At 40.5% G+C, this 21,973-nt stretch overlaps 1 protein-coding gene across 1 annotated transcript in view; it reads right to left on the reverse strand.

Annotated features, from left to right (window-relative positions):
* LOC124721517 (nipped-B-like protein) overlaps positions 1–19,568 on the reverse strand; it is a 121,049-nt gene extending 101,481 nt beyond the window's left edge. The window contains exons 1-6 of the mRNA XM_047246534.1: positions 19,401–19,568; positions 18,133–18,242; positions 17,645–17,813; positions 17,103–17,218; positions 12,391–13,902; positions 1,016–1,188 (exon numbers count right to left, since the gene is read on the reverse strand). Coding sequence (XP_047102490.1) covers positions 1,016–1,188; positions 12,391–13,902; positions 17,103–17,218; positions 17,645–17,813; positions 18,133–18,196 — 2,034 coding nt within the window. The 5' untranslated portion in view covers positions 18,197–18,242; positions 19,401–19,568. The remainder of the gene's footprint in view (positions 1–1,015; positions 1,189–12,390; positions 13,903–17,102; positions 17,219–17,644; positions 17,814–18,132; positions 18,243–19,400) is intronic.
* Between the last annotated feature and the right edge of the window lie 2,405 nt (positions 19,569–21,973).

Genomic DNA, 21,973 nt, shown 5'->3' on the forward strand with positions numbered 1-21,973 from the left:
CCAGAGTGCCTTGGACAAATGCACCCCACAAGGCAGAACTCAACAGGTCAACTGCGTACGCACAAATGAGTATCACCTGCATGCAGGCAGAATCAACTTTCATCACCGAAGACCATGGCCAGCCATTCTGTCTTCAAAGTGATCCTCCAATGGTACCAATCAAGCCGTGCGCATTGATGTTGTGGCAGGAGTGGAAGACGGGCTAGAGGGGGTGTGTGTGTGTGTGTGTGTGTGTGTGTGTGTGTGTGTGTGTGTGTGTCCGCAGTCCAAACGCTAACACCTGGTTCACAACAGTCTGTGTTGACTCGTCTGGGCTCATAAGCCCTCTTGTCTGTGCTGTGGTAGTTGTAGGCCAAAATTTGACCTCTTTCAGACTTGCACATTAGGCTGTAGGAAGCACAAGTGTGTGTGTGTGTGTGTGTGTGTGTGTGTGTGTGTGGCATGGTTGCCTGCTTGCTTCACACCTGCACCACACACTGAGCTTGCTGGCTGTGAACATTCCCTATTAAAAGGTAGCTATCGACTGTGCTATCTGTTGGTGGATGATGATTAAACCATTATTAGTATATCTACTATCGCCAAGTGGCATATGCCATCATCAGATCAAAATCATCATCATTTTTCCATGTGCCCTAATTTTTTTTTTTTCCCCCAGCAGTGTTCAATTACTCTGTAACAAGCCACAGGAGATCAGAGGTCCCTTATGCGAAAATACTCTGAATATATCCAGGAACAACTTCAAAAATTTTGTTTGTTACATGTAGCTATGGTTCCAGAATATCAAGTTTACTTAGGTAGACATAATAGATATATTTTATACAAGTCACTTAAATACGTCAATGCTGTGGCACTTTTTTAAATCAAACAGTTCTTAAGCATTTTCAAACAAAAGATGTGCCTTGTAGTGAAAACACACACACACACACACACACACACACACACACACACTTTTATATATATTCACATAAGACTACACATTTTTTGGGGTAAAAAATGAAATTATATCTCAAATTACCTCTTCTGAGAGCCTATTTAGTCGCACTACGGGCAGTCTGGTATCTGACGGAGCAGAAGCAGGTGCAGGAGCAGGAGCAAGTGTGTTCACCTTCTTGTCCTTTGCTCCAAGTAATCTTGATTCATCTTTTTCAGGGGCAGGGGGAGCTACACTTGCTTGTGCAGGAGAAGAACCTGTAATATTAGAATAAGCATAACCTAGTGCCATTTATCCATCAAAAACATCACACAGAATAAATTAGTTCCACACCAAACACAGTGAATAAATAGCTGAAATTTAAACAAGGTCTCTCTCTCTCTCTCTCTCTCTCTCTCTCTCTCTCTCTCTCTCACACACACACACACACACACACACACACACACACACACACAGACAGAGAGAGAGAGAGAGAGAGAGAGAGAGAGAGAGAGAAAAGAGGGGTGGGGGCACTTTTGACAACTTCCTGAAGACATCACAGAGTTATAGAAGTCCATATGCTATCTCCTATCTACCAGATATTGCATCAATGTCTGTGGAGGAAGAAAAGTGGTAGCAATGCTGAATTCATTAGATGGAAGGTGAGTCACTTATGACTCTGTTGCCTTTCAGCATTGAGTGCCCATTTCCATGTCTTACCTGTGCATGGAAACATGTGCCTAATGAAGAAAGGCAACAGAGAAACATGTGTCATCCACCACTAACAAAAGCAGCATCAGTGAATGTTCATTTTTTGTAAAATCTTTATTAGCACAGACCACATATAGGAAGATACATAACTATTTTCTTCAGTTTCTGCTCATACAGATTTGAAAGCTACTGAAATGCAGGGTTACAAGATAGGAAATGCACTCAATATTAATATTAATGGCATTTACAATAGATTTTAACAAAATTATGTAATAGTACATACCAGAATATAAAAATCTGTGTAAGTTAAGTGGACACATTGTCAAATGGCTGTTAACTATGCAAGGGAATGTCAACCGTGAAGTATATACATCAGCTGTCATAAAATGACATAAAATTCAACACAAGCTTCATAATGTAAATGTAAATAGGCCATAAATAACAAGATAATATCAGAAAAGATACATGAAAAACATTAGATTATATGCATACCTTTGAACTTGTGCTTGTAACAAGAATGTAGTAAGTATAGACAAGAACTGTTCTTATGCATTCAGAGTAACACAGAAAATAGCCATGCTCTCTGGTGACAGCGACAAAGTTTCCGTGAGATGATCATAAACAGACTGACAAATGCTAAATGCCCAGGAACATAGGTAAAGAAAGTGCCAGATGGTGGCAGCACAGTACACAAAATTTTGAGTAATATAATAGGGGACATACAGTTACACTTTGAAGCTCTAAATATAGAGTTTCTTGCAGATGCCATACTGTTGTAGAACTTTTTATTAGTTCAGAAGGCCTAATAGTGTAATAATTTATACAGATATGTTCTACACAGATTTTACATGTGTACAGGAAAATGAAATCACATTAGCAAGGATCAGCTTAAAGTCATACGAACTATAAAGACGACCACTATATGTGATCGTCATGAAGAAGCTACATCACAGACATAAAATGATAAACAAAAATAGATAGCGACAACTGCCATGATGCAGCTAACATGTGAAATCTGAAACAAGAAAGACCATCATAGTATGCCCCTACAACAGTAAAAATTTACATAATGTGAAGCTCTGCCTTACACAGTAATCACATAAGACAAAACCTATGGAAATATACATCTAATAGTAAACCTAAGTGGGCATTAGAGAACATGTAAAGATTATCTGTGTGTATCCATCATCTGCCATTTTTCCATTATATTGTAGAACAACTTATGTATTGAACCGATTACAGTGCAGTAAAGATAAGCAGTCTGTTAAAAAATGATACATCTAAAACATAAAAAACCATAGGTAAGGCAAAAGGTTAAAAAACAATGAAATGAAGTAAGTATGGGTCAATGGTACAACAAACCAGTGCCCCATGTCTGGGTGATATGTTACCAACGTCTAGATTACTGTATACATCCAACTACTGTGTGCTATGCACACCAGAAACATAGTGGACAATAGAATAACAGTCAATATAAACAGTGACTATACAATACTGCCCTACAAAATTAATCACTGATGGCAAATAATATAGGTAGATGGTACAGCCACATGGTACCCCATGTGTATGTGACATGTTACAAATAGGAGTTCGAAGGTATGCCTGTAATGTAATGTTTTTATGCTTTTATGATATTATCTTGCCATTTATGGCATATATACATTTAAATGTTGCTTTTTACATCTTTTTATGACAGCTGACGTACATATTTTACAGCTGACATTCCCTTGTTGTTAACATCCATTTCACAAAGTGTCCACTATCTTAGACATGACTTTTTTATTTTGGTGTGAACTGTTCAATAATTTTGTTAAAATGTTTTGTGAATACCATTAATGTTGAATGCAGTTTGTGTCTTGTAACTCTTGATTTCAAATTCTTTCAGATCTGAAGACAACCAGAAATTGTGGAATCTAGTTATGTATTGTCTCATATTGTCAGTTTATAATAAAAACCAATACCCCAGAAAAGTTATATATGATTTTCTCACTTAATATGATTGCCTAAAAGTATATGTATTTTCAAACAATGGAAAATCTAGGATGGAATACTAACAATATTATGAAAAGGACAGATTGCTACTCACCATATAGTGGAGATGTTGAGTCGCAGACAGGCACAACCAAAAGACTGCTAAACAAATAAGCTTCAGTCAAAAGGCCTCCTCCTGAAATGAACACACACACACACACACACACACACACACACACACACACAGAGGCCAAAAGTTTACTTGTTTAGCAGACTTTTTGTGCCTGTCTTGAGACTCAACATCTCCACTATACAGTGAGTATGAATCTATCCTTTTAATAATACTGTCAATATGTCTGTTTTCTTTTTATCCTCACTAGAGTGCAGATTGTTGGCTTACTAATACCTGAGATATGCGGTTTTCTACCTAATAATGAAATAAAAATATTTTTGTTTTATTTGTGAGATATGTGGTTGTCTTTCTAAGCTGCTGATACGTGCTCTTTGATAATAAAGATTTTACCAAAAAAAGAAATCAACACTCATTGCAATAAAAGACTGCTGTGTCTAAATTGACAATGTTGGGTAACTAAGACAATCAGCATCACTACCAGAGTTCTTTATTTACCTCTGGTAGCGTATGGATACTCCATAACATAATTTGGCCAACTTAAGTAACTAACATACTACTGAAGTATTTCCTGACAATGACAATGGATGAAACAATCAAAATCTTGAGACTATTGTGGCAAGAACTCCATGCATTTATTTAGATGAAGCTATTTGTACACACATTTGAAAATGTGCAATAACCTTTACTGCCATAAATAAAATATTTTACCAAACACAATTAAGAAGGAAGGATAGAACTTAACATATTATCAGGATAGAGGTCCTCAGATCATAAGACCATAAGACCTTCTGCAACTATGTTGCAAACCGCTTGCTACGGAACATTTTAGTTACCTGCAGTAGATAAAACTACTTTCTTCTGTGCGTAAACTGCCATCTTATCTGTTTCAGAGAATGTATAAGCCTTGTACCTCCACAGTCTCAAATCACAGATGAGCATCCAAAGCTAGATCATTGCCTAGATGCTTCAGTATAATTTGTAATGCTTTTTGTACAAGGGAAGTCAAATGAAAACCAAACACCCATCATAACAGGTCCATGGAATGGTTCTATTCAAAAGTTATCACCACTCATGCTATGACATTTATCCCATTGGAAGAAGAGATGATCAATTCCTGTTTCATAGGATGTGATTAGTGGCACCCACTCTTGCACTGTCTTGTCAGATTGAGACTTACAGCTACCTCCACATCGATACTCCACAGTCCACCATATGGTGTGTGGTAGAGGGTATCCTGTGCCATTACTAGTCATTTCTTTTCCTGTTCCACTTGCAAACAGATCGAGGGAAAAATGACTGTCTATACACCTCCATATGAGGCCTTATTTCTTGTATCTTATCTCCATGTTCCTTATGCGCAATATATGTTGGTGGCAGCAGAATCGTTCAGCAGTCAGATTCAAATGCTTGTTTTCTAGATTTTCTCAATAATGTTTCTCAAAAAGAACATCACCTTTCCTCCAGGAATTCCCATTTGAGTTCCCGAAGCATCTCTGTAACACTTATGCGTTGTTTGAACCTACTGGTAACAAATCTAGCAGCCTGATTCTCAATGGCTTCAATGTCTTCCTTCAGTCCAACCTTGTACTCAAGAATAGGTCGCACCAGTGCCCTGTATGCTGTCTCCTTTACAGGTAAGGGATTCTTTCCAAAATTCTCCCAACAAACTGAAGTCGACCATTCACCTTCCCCAACACAGTTCTCACATGCTCATTCCCTCTCATATCACTTTGCAATGTTATGCGCAGATATTTAAATGACTTGGCTGTGTCAGGCAGGACACTTGTAATACTGTAACTGGATAACCGGACAGTAAAGGTTTGATTTTTCTACTCATCTGCATTACCTTACTTTTTTCCACATTTAGGACTAGCACACCAACTGGATATTTAAGTCATTTTGCTCTTCCTACAGTCACTCAACTTCAACACCTTACCATACACCATGGAATCAGCAGCAAATGACCACATATTCCTGACACCCTGTCTGCCAAATTATTTATGTATACAGAGAACAGCAGCGGTCCTATCATACTTCCCTGGGGCACTCCTGACAATATCCTTGTCTCTGATGAACACTCGTCAAGGAAATCATACTGGGTTCTATTATTTAAGAAGTCTTCTGGCCACTTACATATCTGTGAACTTATTCCATATGCTAATACCTTCGTTAACATTCTGCAGTGGGTCACTATGTCAATTGCTTTCCGGATATCCAGAAATGTGGAATCTGCCTGTTGCCATTCATTCATAGTTTGCAGTATATCATGCGAGAAAAGGGAAAGTCAAGTTTCACATGAGCGATGCTTTCTACAACCATGCTGATTCATGGTCATAAGCTTCTCAGTCTCAAGAAGGTATATTTATTTGAACAGCGAACATGTTCAAAAATTGTACAGCAAACAGAATTAGGGATATTGGTCAGTAATTTTGCAGGTCCGTTCTTTTACCCTTCTTATACACTGGAGTCACCTGCACCATTTTCCAGTAGCTTGGGATTTGTGCTGGGCAAGAGATTCACAATAAATGCAAGTAGGTAAGGAGCCAATGCCATAGAGTACTCTTCGTAAAATACATCTCTCTCTTGTATGTCCTTCTTCAGGTCATCAAAGATGTGAAATAACATGGTGAAGGATCCTGGCTGTACGGAGGATGTTGCAGTTTACCAAACCAAATCGCTGAAGCGTAGCCTTTGTCAGATTGTCAGTGTGGCAGCAGGTGTCATTGTGTAAAAGGATGAATCTGTCCGACAGTATTCTTGGGTGTTATGACTCTATATGGCATGTTACAGTTTCTGGAAATTGTGTCCATAGCACAGAACATTGTTGCACTTCCATGCTCAAGGAACTCTATTAGCAGGGAGTCCTACAGTCAAAAGGAGGTGGTCACCATGACCTTACCAGAACTTGTGCTAACAGTTTAGAATTTCTTTGGCGAGGGAGATGTGGGATGTTTTCACTGTTGGCTTTGCAGTTTGCCCTTGGGCTGTTGGACAGAATCATCCTGTTGCATGGTAACATCTGCCTCTCACTGCCAACTGGATAAAGGGTACACTGCAGCAGTTTGGTTGGGAAACACTACAACACCCTCCTTACACATGTTTGATGACATGAAGAAAGACATGTGTGGACATTGGTTTCAGTTGGATAAGGAAGGGCAAGAGGGGGTGAGGTTGTGGATGTGTCAGTGGTCAATCATGTTCAAGAAAAGAGGAATTTATCATCTTGTCTCCAAGTGGGATCTGTGTCTCAATGTATGTGGCGATTACTTTTGAATGGAACCATTCCATGGTCTTGTTGTGATGGGTGTTTGGTCCTCATACATAAAAGACAGCACAATCAGTTCTTTGTGAAAGTCAATTAACAGAGTATCTTTTCAAGATCTCTGTATATGATGTATCTAGATTTTTGGCAATAATTACTGAGAGCTCTACACAATGACTTAGGCATGCCCATCCCAAAGGTAGAGCAGTGGTCATAATATTTATTCTGACTGATCAATGCAAATCACTGTGTACAAGGTGATGTGGAAGTGACAATGCTTTAGTAAGATATTAAAACACATTTTCTAGTATCTGAAAACACATGTACCCACATCGAAATATCTCCAGGGTTAACGTAAAATTTTCAGTGGGAGGTAGTAAATACTGCTAAAACATGTATCCATTATAAAAATAAGTTAAAACTAGAATCAGGGAATTTTTAACATTAAAATCTCCAGCAGTTCATGCCACCCTTACAATGTCCAGACCTCATTTTATCCTTTTCAGAGAGATGTATTTTGCAGTGGAGGAAGTCAACTTTAATCTCCTTCCTCCTCCACAACATGTACATGAGATGTACTGAGAGTCAACTCTGCTCCTTTACATAGTACAACATGGAAGTACACAGGTAAACAGCTAGAATCAAGTAATAATGCAGTACTACTCTGAAAAAAATTACATTTCAATTAACCTAAAACAACTGAAATAAGTTTAAAATACTGTCATGAACTGCTCCAGACCACTGTGATTCTCCATATGGGTTTAGGTGAAAGTTTACTTCTGAATTAGTAGATGTGTCAAAAACCAAATACTGGGTCCAATGAACAGTTAATTTCTTATAGAAACTAGAAAAACCATGATGTGAATACCAGTTAAATCATGACCCCTGGAAAATATGTTTGTTTTCCTAAGATTAGAATGTCACTTGTAAGGTGAACTGTTTCTGGTGGTCTTCCTGGTATCATAGAACGATGCACTCTTTCCATCACATTAGTTTAAAACATTCGGCAAAGAGTTGACCTGACAATTCCATGAGGTTCCAGTGGCCACAAATTGCAATACTGGCTACAATGTCCTAGGTGGTAATTTTGGCTCCATTGGTCATCCATAGCATTCATTTCACACATATATCATAGTGGTTTCTCCAGCAAGACCACAGTTGACTAACTGTCCTGTTTTTGATAAACACATGTGTCTGTATTTATATACTGTCTGACAAAAATAGTAAATCACGCTGTTGGCGGGTATGTAAACAATTAGAGTTGCAACTCTCTCTAACAGGTAGAACAGCCATCAGAGTGCATTAGTGTTGTTTGTGTTTAGTGCTGTTACCCCATCTGGTAGGGGATATAAGGGGCATGATCAGCATCAGATGCTGAGTGATGACTGAAGGACACCACAGAGATGCCACCCACTCATGTGAGACAGTGTTATCTGCAACACACAGATTTTGAATGAGGTCTCATTTGGCTGGCTGGTCAACTCATACTATATATACATTTACAGGCCATTAGACTGTGACATTGGTCTGGTGTTGGAGGACAAATATACTCTTTGGCAAGGTTTCAGTCGTCCACGTCTGACCTCCAAATGGGAGGATTGCCATATCGTGCGCTAAGCACATCGTGACTCCTTCATATCTCCATGTGCCATCTGAGTACAGTTAATAGATTCACTGCAACATTCTGTCATTCTGCACTATTGGTAAGAGACTGGCAGCAGCTGAAGTATGGAATTACCATCCCACATATAGGCTGCCATTAACACAACAACAACCAGCTGCATTTAGAATGATGTCATGGCGTGGAAGCATGGACATCTGACCAATGTCATCACATTGTGATCAACAATAAACTGCAATTCTGCACTACCCCAGATCAATGTCATTGGTGAGTATGGCAGCAACCTGGGGAGAAGTCACATTCTTCCAACGTTTTGGAGAGGCACAGTGGTGTTACTCCTGACATTACAGTGTGGGGAACCATCAGGTGTTACTTCACATGACGGATGGTAGTGACTGAGGGGATTCTCACTGAACAGCGGTATGTCACAGACATCCTGCATCCTCGTGTGTCATCTCTCATGCAACATTATCATGGTGATATTTTTTAACAGAGCAATGTCCATGTACACACAGCATCTGTCCCTGTGAAATGTCTGTGTGATGTTGATATACAACCATGGCCAGCAAGATCCCAAAACCGATCTCTAATTGAACATGCGAGGACCAGCTCAGACTTCAGTTCTGTCCCAGTGCCACTATTGAGGATATCAAGGACCAGTCACAACAATGAAATTACAATGATTATCATTAGCTGCTTACAGGCGTTGATAAATATCAACAGGGACAGTTGAAAATGTGTGCCTTGACCGAGACTCAAACTGGGATCTCCTGCTTACATGGCAGATGCTCTGTCCAACTGAGCCATCAAGGACACAGAGGATAGTGGGACAGCAGGGACGTATCTCTGGCATACTCCTCGTGAGACCCACATTTCCAGCTTACTGTCCACACACTACATTTGTAGTGCCCCTGCCCAATATACTCATTACTCACAGCAGTCAATCTACCAATTCCCGTAAGAGTGTGAGCAATCTGAGTGCATCCGCACTGAAGATCATTGGCCAGTAAGCCTTATCTACATGAAGAGGTTAAACTATGTGATCAAAAGTATCCGGACACCTGGCCAAAAATGACTTCCAAGTTCATGGCGCCCTCCATCGGTAATCCTGGAATTCAAATGGTGTTCACTCAACCTTAGCCTTGATGACAGCTTCCACTCCCGCAGGCATGCGTTCAGTTAGGTGCTGGAAGGTTTCTTGGATAATGGCAGCCCATTCTTCACGGAGTGCTGCACTGAGGAGAGGTATCAATGTCAGTCGGTGAGGCCTGGCACGAACTCGGTGTTGCAAAACATCCCATAGGTGTTCTATAGGATTCAGGTCAGGACTCTGTACAGGCCAGTCCAATACAGGGATGTTATTGTCGTGTAACCACTCCGCCATAGGCTGTGCATTATGAACAGGTGCTCGATCGGGTTGAAAGAAGCAATCGCCATCCCCAAATTGTTCTTCAACATTGGGAAGCAAGAAGGTGCTTAAAACATCAATGTAGGTCTGTGCTGTGATAGTGTCACACAAAACAACAAAGGGTGCAAGCCCCCTCCATGAAAGACACAACCACACCATAACACCATCACCTCAGAATTTTACCGTTGGCACTACACACGCTGGCAGATGACATTCACCAGGCATTCGCCATACCCACACCCTTGTGTACCATGATTCATCACTCCACACATCATTTTTCTGCTGTTCAATTGTCCAATGTTTACACTCCTTACACCAAGCGAGGCGTCGTTTGGCATTTACCAGGGTAACAAGTGGCTTATGAACAGCCACACGACTATGAAATCCAAGTATTCTCACCCCCCACCTGACTGTCATAGTACTTGCAGTGGATCCTGATACAGTTTACAATTCCTGTGTAATGGTCTGGATAGATGTCTGCCTATTACACATTACGAGACTCTCCAAATGTCGGCGGTCTCCGTCAGTCAACAGACGAGGTCAGTCTGCACACTTTTGTGCTGTACGTGTCCCTTCATGTTTCCACTTCACTATCACACCAGAAGCAGTGGACCTAGTGATGTTTAGGAGTGTAGAAATCTCGCGTACAGACGTATGACAGAAAGGACACCCATCACCTGACCACTTTCGAAGTCCATGAGTTCTGCGGAGCACCCAATTCCGCGTTCTCACGATGTCTAATGACTACTGAATTCGCCGATATGGAGTACCTGGCAGTAGGTGGCAGTGCAATGCACCTAATATGAAAAAAGTACATTTTTGGGGTGTCCAGATACTTTTGATCACATAGCGTATCTGTTCTTTCGGGCATGTCCAAAAGAACAGATACCATCTTCATATAGGTAAAGGCTTACCAGCCTATGATCTTCTTCAGTGTGGATGCATGCATATTGCTCACACTCTTACGGGAATCGGTAGATTGAATGCCGCGAGTAGTAAGTATAGTGGGCAAGGGCACTACAAATGTAGTTTGTGGGCAGTAAGTTGGAAATGTGGGTCCCACAGTGGGCGTGCCCAAGAAGAGTCCCTGCAGTCGCACTATCCTCTGTGCCGTCAATGGCTCAGTTGGATAGTGTGTCTGCCAAGTAAGCAGGAGATCCCGGTTTGAGGCCCGGTTGAGGCACACATTTTCAACTGTCCCCGTTGATATTTATCAACACCTGTAAGCAGCTAATGGTCTGTATATCATTGTAATTTCATTCTTCAAGAACTACAAGATCATCAATGGTATCTATTCTTTCAGGCATGTCTGAAAGAACAGATACCATGTTCATACAGTTACAACAATTGTGGTTCAGCTTGTCTCAGGAGAGGATACAACAGCTTTACGACACCCTTCCTAAGCAAATCTGTACTTGCCTCAAGGTCAGAGGGAGTGCAATGTCATACTGATAAGTAGGCTCATACTGCCAAATTCTTTGTAAATTTGACTCGATTTTGAAACTGCTGAAGTAAAATCACATCCCCTCTCAACCTGTGAAGTTTCGTTTTGTTTCCCCAAGTCCCCTCTGGGGACTTCCTTTGTTAATGTAGTATATATCTGTGTATATCACTTTCTCACCTCCATAGCTCAAATTACTAATACAACCCCATGCAGTGGGGGCTCGACTTTGAGGTGGCTGGTTTGATTCCTGGTGGTGAAAGAAATTACAACTGTAATTACTTGTCTGGCAAAGGGAAGGTACGAAAGGTGATAGTGAACAGTTCCTGATAATAAAAAAAATTATTAAAAAAATAAAAAAGCTTCCGCTAATATCCTATGTTAAACTCCAGCCTCTTCACAGTGTCTCACTAAGCGAGGGCACGTAACACTGCCAGTGGTGAACCATCAGTCAGATGATGATCTTAAGTTTGGCAATCCCCTTAATTATACTAGTAAAGTAGTACCCACTGTAAAGGAGTACCAACTATATGTCAGTACTGGGTTACACCCCACATCTTCTATTCATTCATAAGAATACAGACACAGCCCTATATTGTAAAAGCACTCATCACATTCATCTACTCAACACACATACACAAGCAACACTTCATAACAGGTCGAAGGAAGACAACAGTAAATTAACTTCATTAAAATCTTGCTCAAGGAGGAAATGCAGGACTTCTGCATTTGCACTCAACGCTGATTTCCTGCATACTATACTGATTTTTCTATGACATACATGGTTTTATTTTTTTATTACATTGACAAATCCTATATCACTGTAAAAAATGATTCTTGGAAGAATAAATTACTGTACTACACTACTCTTCTACCCACAAAACAAATAAATATATCTGGGAGAATGTAATTCTAGTGTTTTGTTTGACTTACCTGAGAGATTTGTAGACTGCGTTCTTGGTATACTTGACAAAGGTGCACTATCTGGCATCCGTCTCGAAAGTGCTTGAGGTAGTGCTGCATTAGTCCCGATGCTTGTGGTCACAGCTGAACTTGTGCTGGTACTCGCAATGGCACGGATACCGACATTACCACTTCCACTTTTACTTGTATTCACATTTGCATTTGCAGCGACATTTGTTCCCGTGTTTGAAATGCCACCTGTAGCACAATTGACATTGACATTTCCACTGACATTAGCATTACTACTGTTCTTCATATGCCTTGTGGTCACTCCACTACTACTCGCATTCATAGAAAATTCCTGTTTCCTATCATCTCTGATGTTTCGAACATCACACTCACGATTAATCACTTCACTTCCACCTCCACTGTGTACCACAGTCTGCTGTCTACCACTACTGTAAAATGCACAAGCATCACCACCATTGTGAGCAACCACTCGGGGTTGCTCGGTGATGACTGAAGGCCTCTGCGGTGGTGCGGGTGCCATTAGACGAGTTTGTCCATCAGGTGGGACATTGAGGCGTCCGTCTGATGGGACATTGAGACGTGCAGCGGAAAGTGCAGCATTCGTCTGTGCCACATGTCGTGTCACATAGGACGGTGCTGGGGATGCCGATGCCTGCCCGTAGTTTGATGTCGACGGGGACGGTGACACTCTGCTCACTTGGCCCATTCCAGAGGGACCGAGCTGAACAGAAGGGCCGAGTTGAGATGACGACTGGCCAACCGATCCCACATGAGTCGCAGGACCAATAGTTCCCATGTGACCTACTGGACCAACCTGCCCACCGATTGGCCCAACTTGTCCCATATGTCCCACATGTCCCACTTGTACCACTGAGCCCATTTGGCCTACATGACCAACTGGGCCTACGTGCTGTACAGAACCTGAATGGCTGGCTTGACTCATATGCCCCACTGAGCTCATCTGGGCTATTGTACCAACCTGACTAACAGGTCCAACCTGTCCCAAAGACCCGACCTGCCCCAGAGGTCCAACCTGACTCACAGATCCAACTTGTCCAAGAGAACCTACCTGCCCTACAGCTCCCACCTGTGCTACAGATCCAACAGACCCTACCTGTGCTACAGATCCAACAGACCCTACCTGTCCCACAGAACCCACCTGACTGACGGATCCTACCTGACCAACAGACCCTACCTGTCCCACTGGTCCTACTTGACCAACTGACCCGACATGTCCAATATGACCAACAGGCACAACATGTGCTACTGGTACATGACTCACTGATGCTGTTGGTACATGGCCCAGTTGTCCAACATGTCCTACTGGGCCTACCTGACTGAGTGAGACTCCTTGATTAACTTGTACTACCTGGCTCACCTGGCCAACTTGACCAACTTGACCCACCTGGCCAACTTGACCCACTTGGCCCACCTGGCCTAGTTGATTCAGCTGTCCAACTTGAGTGTAGCTCGAGTTGTATGCTGACCAATGAGGCTGTCTTGGGGAGTTAGCTGAAAGAGGAAAAGTTTCTCTCTTAAATGTCAAATGATTTGTTGTTATGGATCAATATGAAATTAGAACAACTAATTCACAGTGGTCTAAAATTTGGATACGTGGTGATACGGAAAATACACAAACGTAACCTGAAAGAAGCTTCAGATGTGAATTGCTTTAACGAAAGTTGCAAAACATGCCACAGAACAACTACACAGATGTTTTTAAAAAAATGGCACTAACAACTGAAGTGAACTACCAACAACTGGAACTTATCAATTCTCTTGTCAGCCTAACATGTTTTGTAAGTAAAATGTGTGCTAGCTGTAGAAATATTAAACCCAAAAACAGAATTCAAATGATGAGCCAGAAAACTACAAGCCCAACACTTTATACCCTCTCTGTAACAAAACCTTTTTTGACCAAGTCTCAAAATAGTTGACTATAGACAAGCATATGCTCAACAGATTGGCAGGTATCTGATGGGTGCCATACGTATATAAAAATATCAGGAAGTCAATTATACAGGGTGCTTATAATTAAAGTTAAACTTTCAAAATGCTGTAGAAATAACACCACTGGTCAGAATGATGTCAAATTGCAACATAATATTATCAGAAAAGGGGGAAAATGTATGGCAGAAGAAAAAAAATAGTGTAAAAAATAATCAACAGATGGTGCTGTATGTGTCAGAATATGTAACTGGAAACACCTGTCATGCACACGACCCATTGAAGTTGATACAAACACGCCAGGTAACACATCTTTTCTCCCTTCCACGTCTGCCATGACAGTTTAATTGCAAGATTGTGCTCTGCTTGTAAAGCTGTATTACAAGAATGACGACGGTGCACATGTCACCCTGCAGAAGTTCTGGACACTGAAGGGTTTGAAAAAAGGTGCTGGTCCAATGATTGCTGTGGGTCTCGAGAAAATGATTTGGAAATTAAAAAATACGGGTTCTTTTGATGTGCAACCTGGTAGAGGGAGAAAACGAATCAACTCGATGTCAGTGGAATCAGTGGCCACAGCAATGCTGGAGACAAGTGGTGGTGTGCAAATGTGTAGTGCACGAAGAATTGCCCAAACACTGGACATACCCGTGACCACGGTGCATAAAATCCTACAAAACATCCTTCTTTGCTATCCATTCAAAATTACCCATGTGTACGAGCAGCTTCATGTTGACCTGCCAGCAAGAGAGAACTATGCTTTAGAATTTCTTGTTCACATGGAAGTGGACAATGATTGGCCGTGGAGGATTTTGTGTACAGACGAAGCCGACTTCCACCAGACAGTATATGTCGATACACAGAATTGTCAAATACGGGCAACTGAAAATCCACATGCAAATCAACCACGACCACTTCATCCTGAAAAGGTTACTGTGTAGTGCGGGTTTACAACATCATTTATCACAGGGCCATATTTTTTTCAAAGATACAAGTGCTTCCGGTCCTGTTACCTGTACCGTCGCTGGTAAGCGCTACGAGTGTCTTTACCACAACAGTGTCATTCCAGCTCTCCAACAGCATGGACGAGTGGATGGGATCATTTTTATGCACGATGGTACACCTCCACACATTGCAAATGCAGTTAAGCAGCTGCTGTAGTGCCACTTCGGAAATGCTAGAATTATCAGCCACCATTTCCCTACAGCGTGGTCATCCCAAGCACTTGATCTTAATCTGTGTGAGTTCTGGCTGTGGGGCTATTTGGAAGATGATGTGTTCAGTGTTCTGATAGCAATCTTAGCTGCATTGAAGGCATGCATTGTGGAACACATTCTGAACGTGACCCCGGAAACACTTCGATCAGTTGTGGAACGTGCTGTTTTCCATTTCAACTTGTTGCAGAAAACGGTGGACAGTATACTAAAAATGTTTTGCGCCAGTCACATGGAAATTAATAATCCAATTTGATTTTGAGTGTTGTTTTTTTATGCGGTTTTTGGCACCAGGAAAATTAAAAACCAATTTTTCCCATCCGGTATAACATGACCTTGTCATGGTGGATGGGCTTAAGTAACCAGCAATATCACACCCATACACCCAAGCATACCGAGTAGTACAGTTTGTTTAACATAAATGTACACCTTAAGCATTGTTGTATGATTCATTTGTCATTTGTAGGTGACCTCTATTAAATTGCTACATTTTGTATCTATTTATTTTTCTTCTGCCATACGTTTCCCCCTTCTCCGATAATATTCCATTGCAATTTGACGTCATTCTGACCAGCGGTTTGAAAGTTTAATTTTAATTATAATCACCCCGTACATAATCAATATTTCACCTTGCAGTGGAATGTGCCATCATATGAAACTTCTTGGCAGATTAAAACTGTGTGCTGGACCAAGACTCGAACCCTGGACCTTTGCCTTTTGCACACAAGTGCTCTACCAACTGAGCTGCCCAAGCAAAACTCACAATCCATCCTCACAGCATTAATTCTGCCAACAACTCAGTCTGAAAGGTAGGAGATGAGGTACTGGTAGACGTATAGCTGTCCGGACAGGTCATCAGTCATGCTTTGGTAGCTCAGTTGGCAGAGCACTTGCCCACAAAAGGCAGACGTCCAATGTTTGAGTCATGGTCCAGCACACAGTTTTAGATGACCAATAAGTTTCAGCTATGTATGTTTAGCCTGTCACTGATCTGCACCATTTTTAACTAATAAGGATAGGTTTCCATTTTAAAGGTTTGATTTCTTCACATAGTGATGAACTCACAGAGCCTGGTAAAACAACAAACTTATTTTACAAGTATAAAAAAAATCTTTAAAACTGGAAGTCTACAGCAGTAACCACAATGACTGTTAAAATTAGAGAGAGACAGCAAGGCTGGCCAGTACTTATCTACAAGAGGCATAATTCCTAATACAACATACTTAAAGAAGAAAATACTCCACCTTGCTTTCAGGCCCAAACATTCCTTTTTGGAGACAAAAAAGGGCAGGTTACTCAAGCCCTAGGATTAGAGAGACGTACCAGTTGTGAGGAGAAGGAAAGAAGGAAGATATCAAGATTACAGTTCAAAATCCTGTTGACATGAGGTCGTTAGAGATGGCGTGCAAGTTTGAGTTAATGAAAAGAATCAGAGATTATATGTAATAAGCACTGTGCCAGCTCTAGTTCAGAGGTAATAGAAGTGCATTCTCTATCATCACGTGTAGGGAGATGGCAAAGAGGGGTGATAAACTGTCGTCATATACTAACCACGTGGTCCCTTGAAAACATTCGGATTCCTCTGAAGAATTGCTCTCAGCAGCTCTGGAATATTTTGTTGCTGGTCAAGTGGAGTTTCTGAACATGCATAATGGTCTTTCAGCTCTCTGTACAATAAAATTATTAATTTTAGACAAAATATGCACATTCTTCTTAATATAAATAATTTGAAGTACCTAAAACTAAACTCTCAGAGATTTCAAGAAGTGTTTACTAATTTATACTTAAAAAATAACCTACGACTGCAAGGTCAATCAAGAATAGGTTGAATCAATACTAGCTATCATACTGAAACAACTTCCAACTGTAAGATACACATGATTAAATGCTTCCAATCAGTTTTTACATCATATACATTATGACAGAACTTAATTTGTCACACTAGGAGTTTTTGCTGAATGTAAATTAATAGCTTCAACTCCAGGCAATATTGGCAATGAAATGTTACTGGCTTATCTGAGGAAAAAACACACACACACAATAACTACAATAAATTAAAAAATGCATGCAAGAGTACAGAAATGATTACAAACATGTGATCTGATGAAGTCTGAGACAATGACTGGATCAATTGTGGTACTAGAGCCTCGTCTCTAACACTCAGGAGTATTTGCGCTTCCTCTGCCACACGTGGATGGAACAGCAATGATTTGTTGCTCAAAGTCTGTGGAAGGGGTGATGGTAGAGGCATCTCTGGCAACACTGCAATAAATTTTAAAATTTGCTGACATTGTACCCGTGAAAATTTCATTAACAGTGAGAAAAAATTAACAATGGAAATCAAAGATAAATATTGTAAATAAAAAAAATTTAATGCCTTAACAATACAAACAATAAGGGAAAAAAGTGCCTGTAAAAACTGACTCTCAGCTCTATAAAATGCTGAGTCCATTCTCTCTCTCTCTCTCTCTCTCTCTCTCTCTCTCTCTCTCTCTCTCTCTCTCTCTCTGATACAAACCTTCCTACTGTAGTAACATAACATCTATTTAAAATTATAAAGATAACTTGGTTCAATACTAACAGTCAGTGAGACTTGCGATGCCTGCCAGTGTGGTTATCGGGACACTTGGTATGTCACCATTCATCTTGAACAAGAACGTACTACTTCACCCACATGTTGAGGCATTATACCTGAAACACCACACGTCATCATTTGCAATCATGATAAAGAGTAAACAATGCAAAAATTTTAATTTTAGCAATAATATTTTATTCTCCAGCCATTAACTTCCTCCCCCTGAGCATCAAGAATTGCAAAATGGAGAAAGGAAGTCAGATGGAGGAGACCGACAAACACAAAAACACTGTGAGACGTAGGCCAGAAGAAATAGGCTGGCTGACAAGGAAAAGAGAGCACCTAAAGAGATGAGATGACAACTCTGTCTGTCTGTGTGTGTGTGTGTGTGTGTGTGTGTGTGTGTGTGTGTGTGTGTGTGTGTGTGTGTGTTGTTTCACTGAAAGGAAAGACACTCAGAAGCAGTGAGAAGGGGCCACAGACTAGGAGAGGCCCCCTGAAAGAGTAGAGGGAAGGGGTTACCAGAAGAGGTCACAAGAAGGGATGTGGGGGAAAGGGGCTGTTACAGGGAGTGTTGGGGGTAGGGACACTATCAGGACAGACCCCAGTGTGGGGTGTGTGGCAGCTACCAGGGCTGGGATTGGGAGGGGCAGTCATGAGGAGGCCCCATGGGGGTGTGGGGAGGGGGGGAGGGATACCAGGAGAGATGCTGGAATGGGGGAACAGTTGCCAGTTGCCAGGAGAAGAGAGGCCCCATAGAGAGAGAGTGGCAGGCGGAGGGGGGGGAGTGTTACCAGGAAAGGCCAATGCAATACTTCAGTTCTCAAATGTGGCTAAATACTTGTTATGAGCCATTATTGCTTAATGCATGGAAATAATATTAAAAGTTTTCCATTTCTTGTATTAATTTTGTCCTAGTGTCATGATCAATATCGCACATATTTCGTAGTCATTCACATTATGCTGGAAAAAATCAACAGTTGGCTCTCTAATCAGATTGTGCACTGCTGTTTTGAATGTGAAGAACTCTTACACAAAAATTTAAAAACCATGTTTGTCTACAATGAGAATGGAGAATTTCTTATGTCTCAAAATGAATATTAAATCTGATAAATGCTGCTGAAATTTATAAAAACCGAGAGTACATGCAAAAGGAGAGACTTTCTAAATTATGTCACTGGTATGGCTAGATAACTCAAAGAATGGAATAATTTGTAAATTATTTCCTCTAATATTACTCTAGATTTATGTTTTACATAAGTGAAACAACTAACTTGCTCCAGTTCTAAATAACTCTTGACTGAAAGATAGAGTACTGCTTTTTGGTATTCATGATTGCAGTCATCATTGCTCTGTCTGGAATGTAGAGAAAATTCTATCTTTCTTTCCTTCTGAGGATGACAGCATCGGGCCACTTAAGCAGAACAGACTGCATGGCCCACCTCCATCTGATCTTCCCCAGAGACCTGAAAACATGCAACTGTTTTAGATGGCAACCTATGTAACAGATAACAGCACAAGGCACAAAACATTAATTTTCTGTAGATTTCAGCACACTGTTCAGAAGTATTTCAAGTGTTCTTTTGCTCTGTGTCACTAACATCAACATCAGCAATCTCTGAAAAAAAGAATAAATGAAGAATATACAGGAAGTACACTGTTTTAATACCATCATTACTTACCATTAATGGTTAAGGGGAGACATATGGATACAGGAGATATATAGTTTTAATTTGCAGATATGCAGTGATGTAAGTGCATTCAACTTCCAATAATATCAGAAGTAAAACTACCATTCTGATTTTATTTTCATGCGTGAATACATTGTTGTCGTCGTCGTCGTGGTCAGAAACCTCTGAGCTGTAGGGGCTGCCAATGTTTGGTGAATGTACGATGATAAGCTACTGTGTAAATAAATCGTGATAGTCATTGGTGAAGACCACAGTGGATAACATTCACTGCTTAATGTCAGTATCATTGGAAAGTGGCCACAAGTAAGCTAACACATCATCTGTATTATCAGACTGTCAATACCTTGAGATGTCCCTCTTCTTGCCACACAAAATTGTCACTTGTGACAGTGCACAATATGGGCCTCAAACTCTTTGATACCACAACACAAAAGTTTGCCACATAAACGAGTCCATTGAATTACTGCATTAAACACTGCCAAATTCTCAATAGCATGCCTAAAAAAAAAAAATAAAAAAAAAAAAAAATAAAATAAAAAAAAAAAAAAAAAATTGTGCCATAAATGAGTGCAGCAAGAGTTCTATAGCAGAGTGAAGATCTACTGATGGGAAGGGTGCCAAACCTGAAGTGTGGTCTGATGAAAGTGTCATAAAGGGAGAACACATGAAGTGTTTATGCATAATGCAATACAGAGGATACTTCCATCATTTTTAAATCAAAAGAAACAGCAAGTTGCAAAATTACCACAGTAGTTGCACAGTTGTAGGAGAATTAAAGCTTTGTACAGTCATCTTATAAATTTCTTTTAGTTCTACAGCAAATTGTTGATCAAACCATCACTCACTCACAAAAAGGTACGTAAGCATACAGAAAGCTCTGAAACTAGCTATTTATTTTTAAGAATAGTTCCAGACTGAGACAAAATTTCTATTTGGTGTGATGAATGGCAACTAGCTCTAAATGCACAGAAATGTACATTAATGTGGATGAGTAGGAAGAACAAACCGGTATTGTTTAGTTACAGTTTTACTGGTGTCCTGATTGACACAGTTAAGTTGTTTAAATATCTGGGTGTAACATTGCAAAGCGATATGTAATTGAATTAGCAAGTGAAAACTGTGGTAGCGAAAGTGAATGGTCAACTTAGGGTTACTGGTAGAACTTTAGGAAAGAATGGGACACCTGTCAAGGAGACTGCATATTGCACACTAGTGCAACCTATTCTTGAGTACTGCTCAAGTGTACCAGGTCGGACTGAAGGAAGACATCAAAGCAATTCAGAGATGGGCTACTAGATTTGTTACAAGGAGGTTCAAACAACATAGTAACTGTTACAGATATGCTTTGGGAACTCAAATGGGAATCCCTGGAGGAAAGATGATATTCTTTTCAAGAAACACTTCTGAGAAAATTTAGAGAACTGACATTTGAAACTGACTGCTGTATTATTCTACTGCTGCCAGCATACATTGTGCATAAGGACCACAAAGACAAGATTTGAGAAATTAGGGCTCATACAGAGGCATATGGACCATTGTTTTCCCCTCTCTATTTGTGAGTAGAGCAGGAAAGGAAATGGTTAGTAGTGGCACAGGGTACCCTCAACCATGCGCTGTATGGTGGATTGCATAGTGTCTATACAGATGTATATTTCATTCTGACGTGGTTGGAAGGAATCATTATACCAACTTTTTTCTGAAACTCATCCCAAACTCTACTAACTGCCATCCAAGGAGATTATGCACGCAGTGTTGCTGGATACATAATATATACATCCTATGGCACAGCCTGTGGAAGTTTCATTAGAGCAGATGATGATGATGATGATGATGATGATACCACCGCCACCACCACCGCCAAGAAATATACTGCCTTGAAAAAATTTGTGAGATAGTGACACCCTGCAAAAGCCAAGAACTGGGTTGTTCCTTTACATTTATGCAACAGACCAAACAGTCTAGACTGTTTTCTTTCTGAATGGTACTGCACATACTGTTTAAACTAGAAGACTATTTTTCTTTTTTAAGCATGCCTTCTTTGGTTTGGGCCATGAACATAATTGCCTCTTAGGGTCCATTATGATCTTTAACCAGCACAAAATTTTATGGATTCAGAAGAAATAAATCTTAACTCTGAGTCTAACCTCTATGACAAA

Source organism: Schistocerca piceifrons, chromosome X (assembly GCF_021461385.2).
Source record: "Schistocerca piceifrons isolate TAMUIC-IGC-003096 chromosome X, iqSchPice1.1, whole genome shotgun sequence".
Taxonomy (NCBI): Eukaryota; Metazoa; Arthropoda; class Insecta; order Orthoptera; family Acrididae; genus Schistocerca; species Schistocerca piceifrons.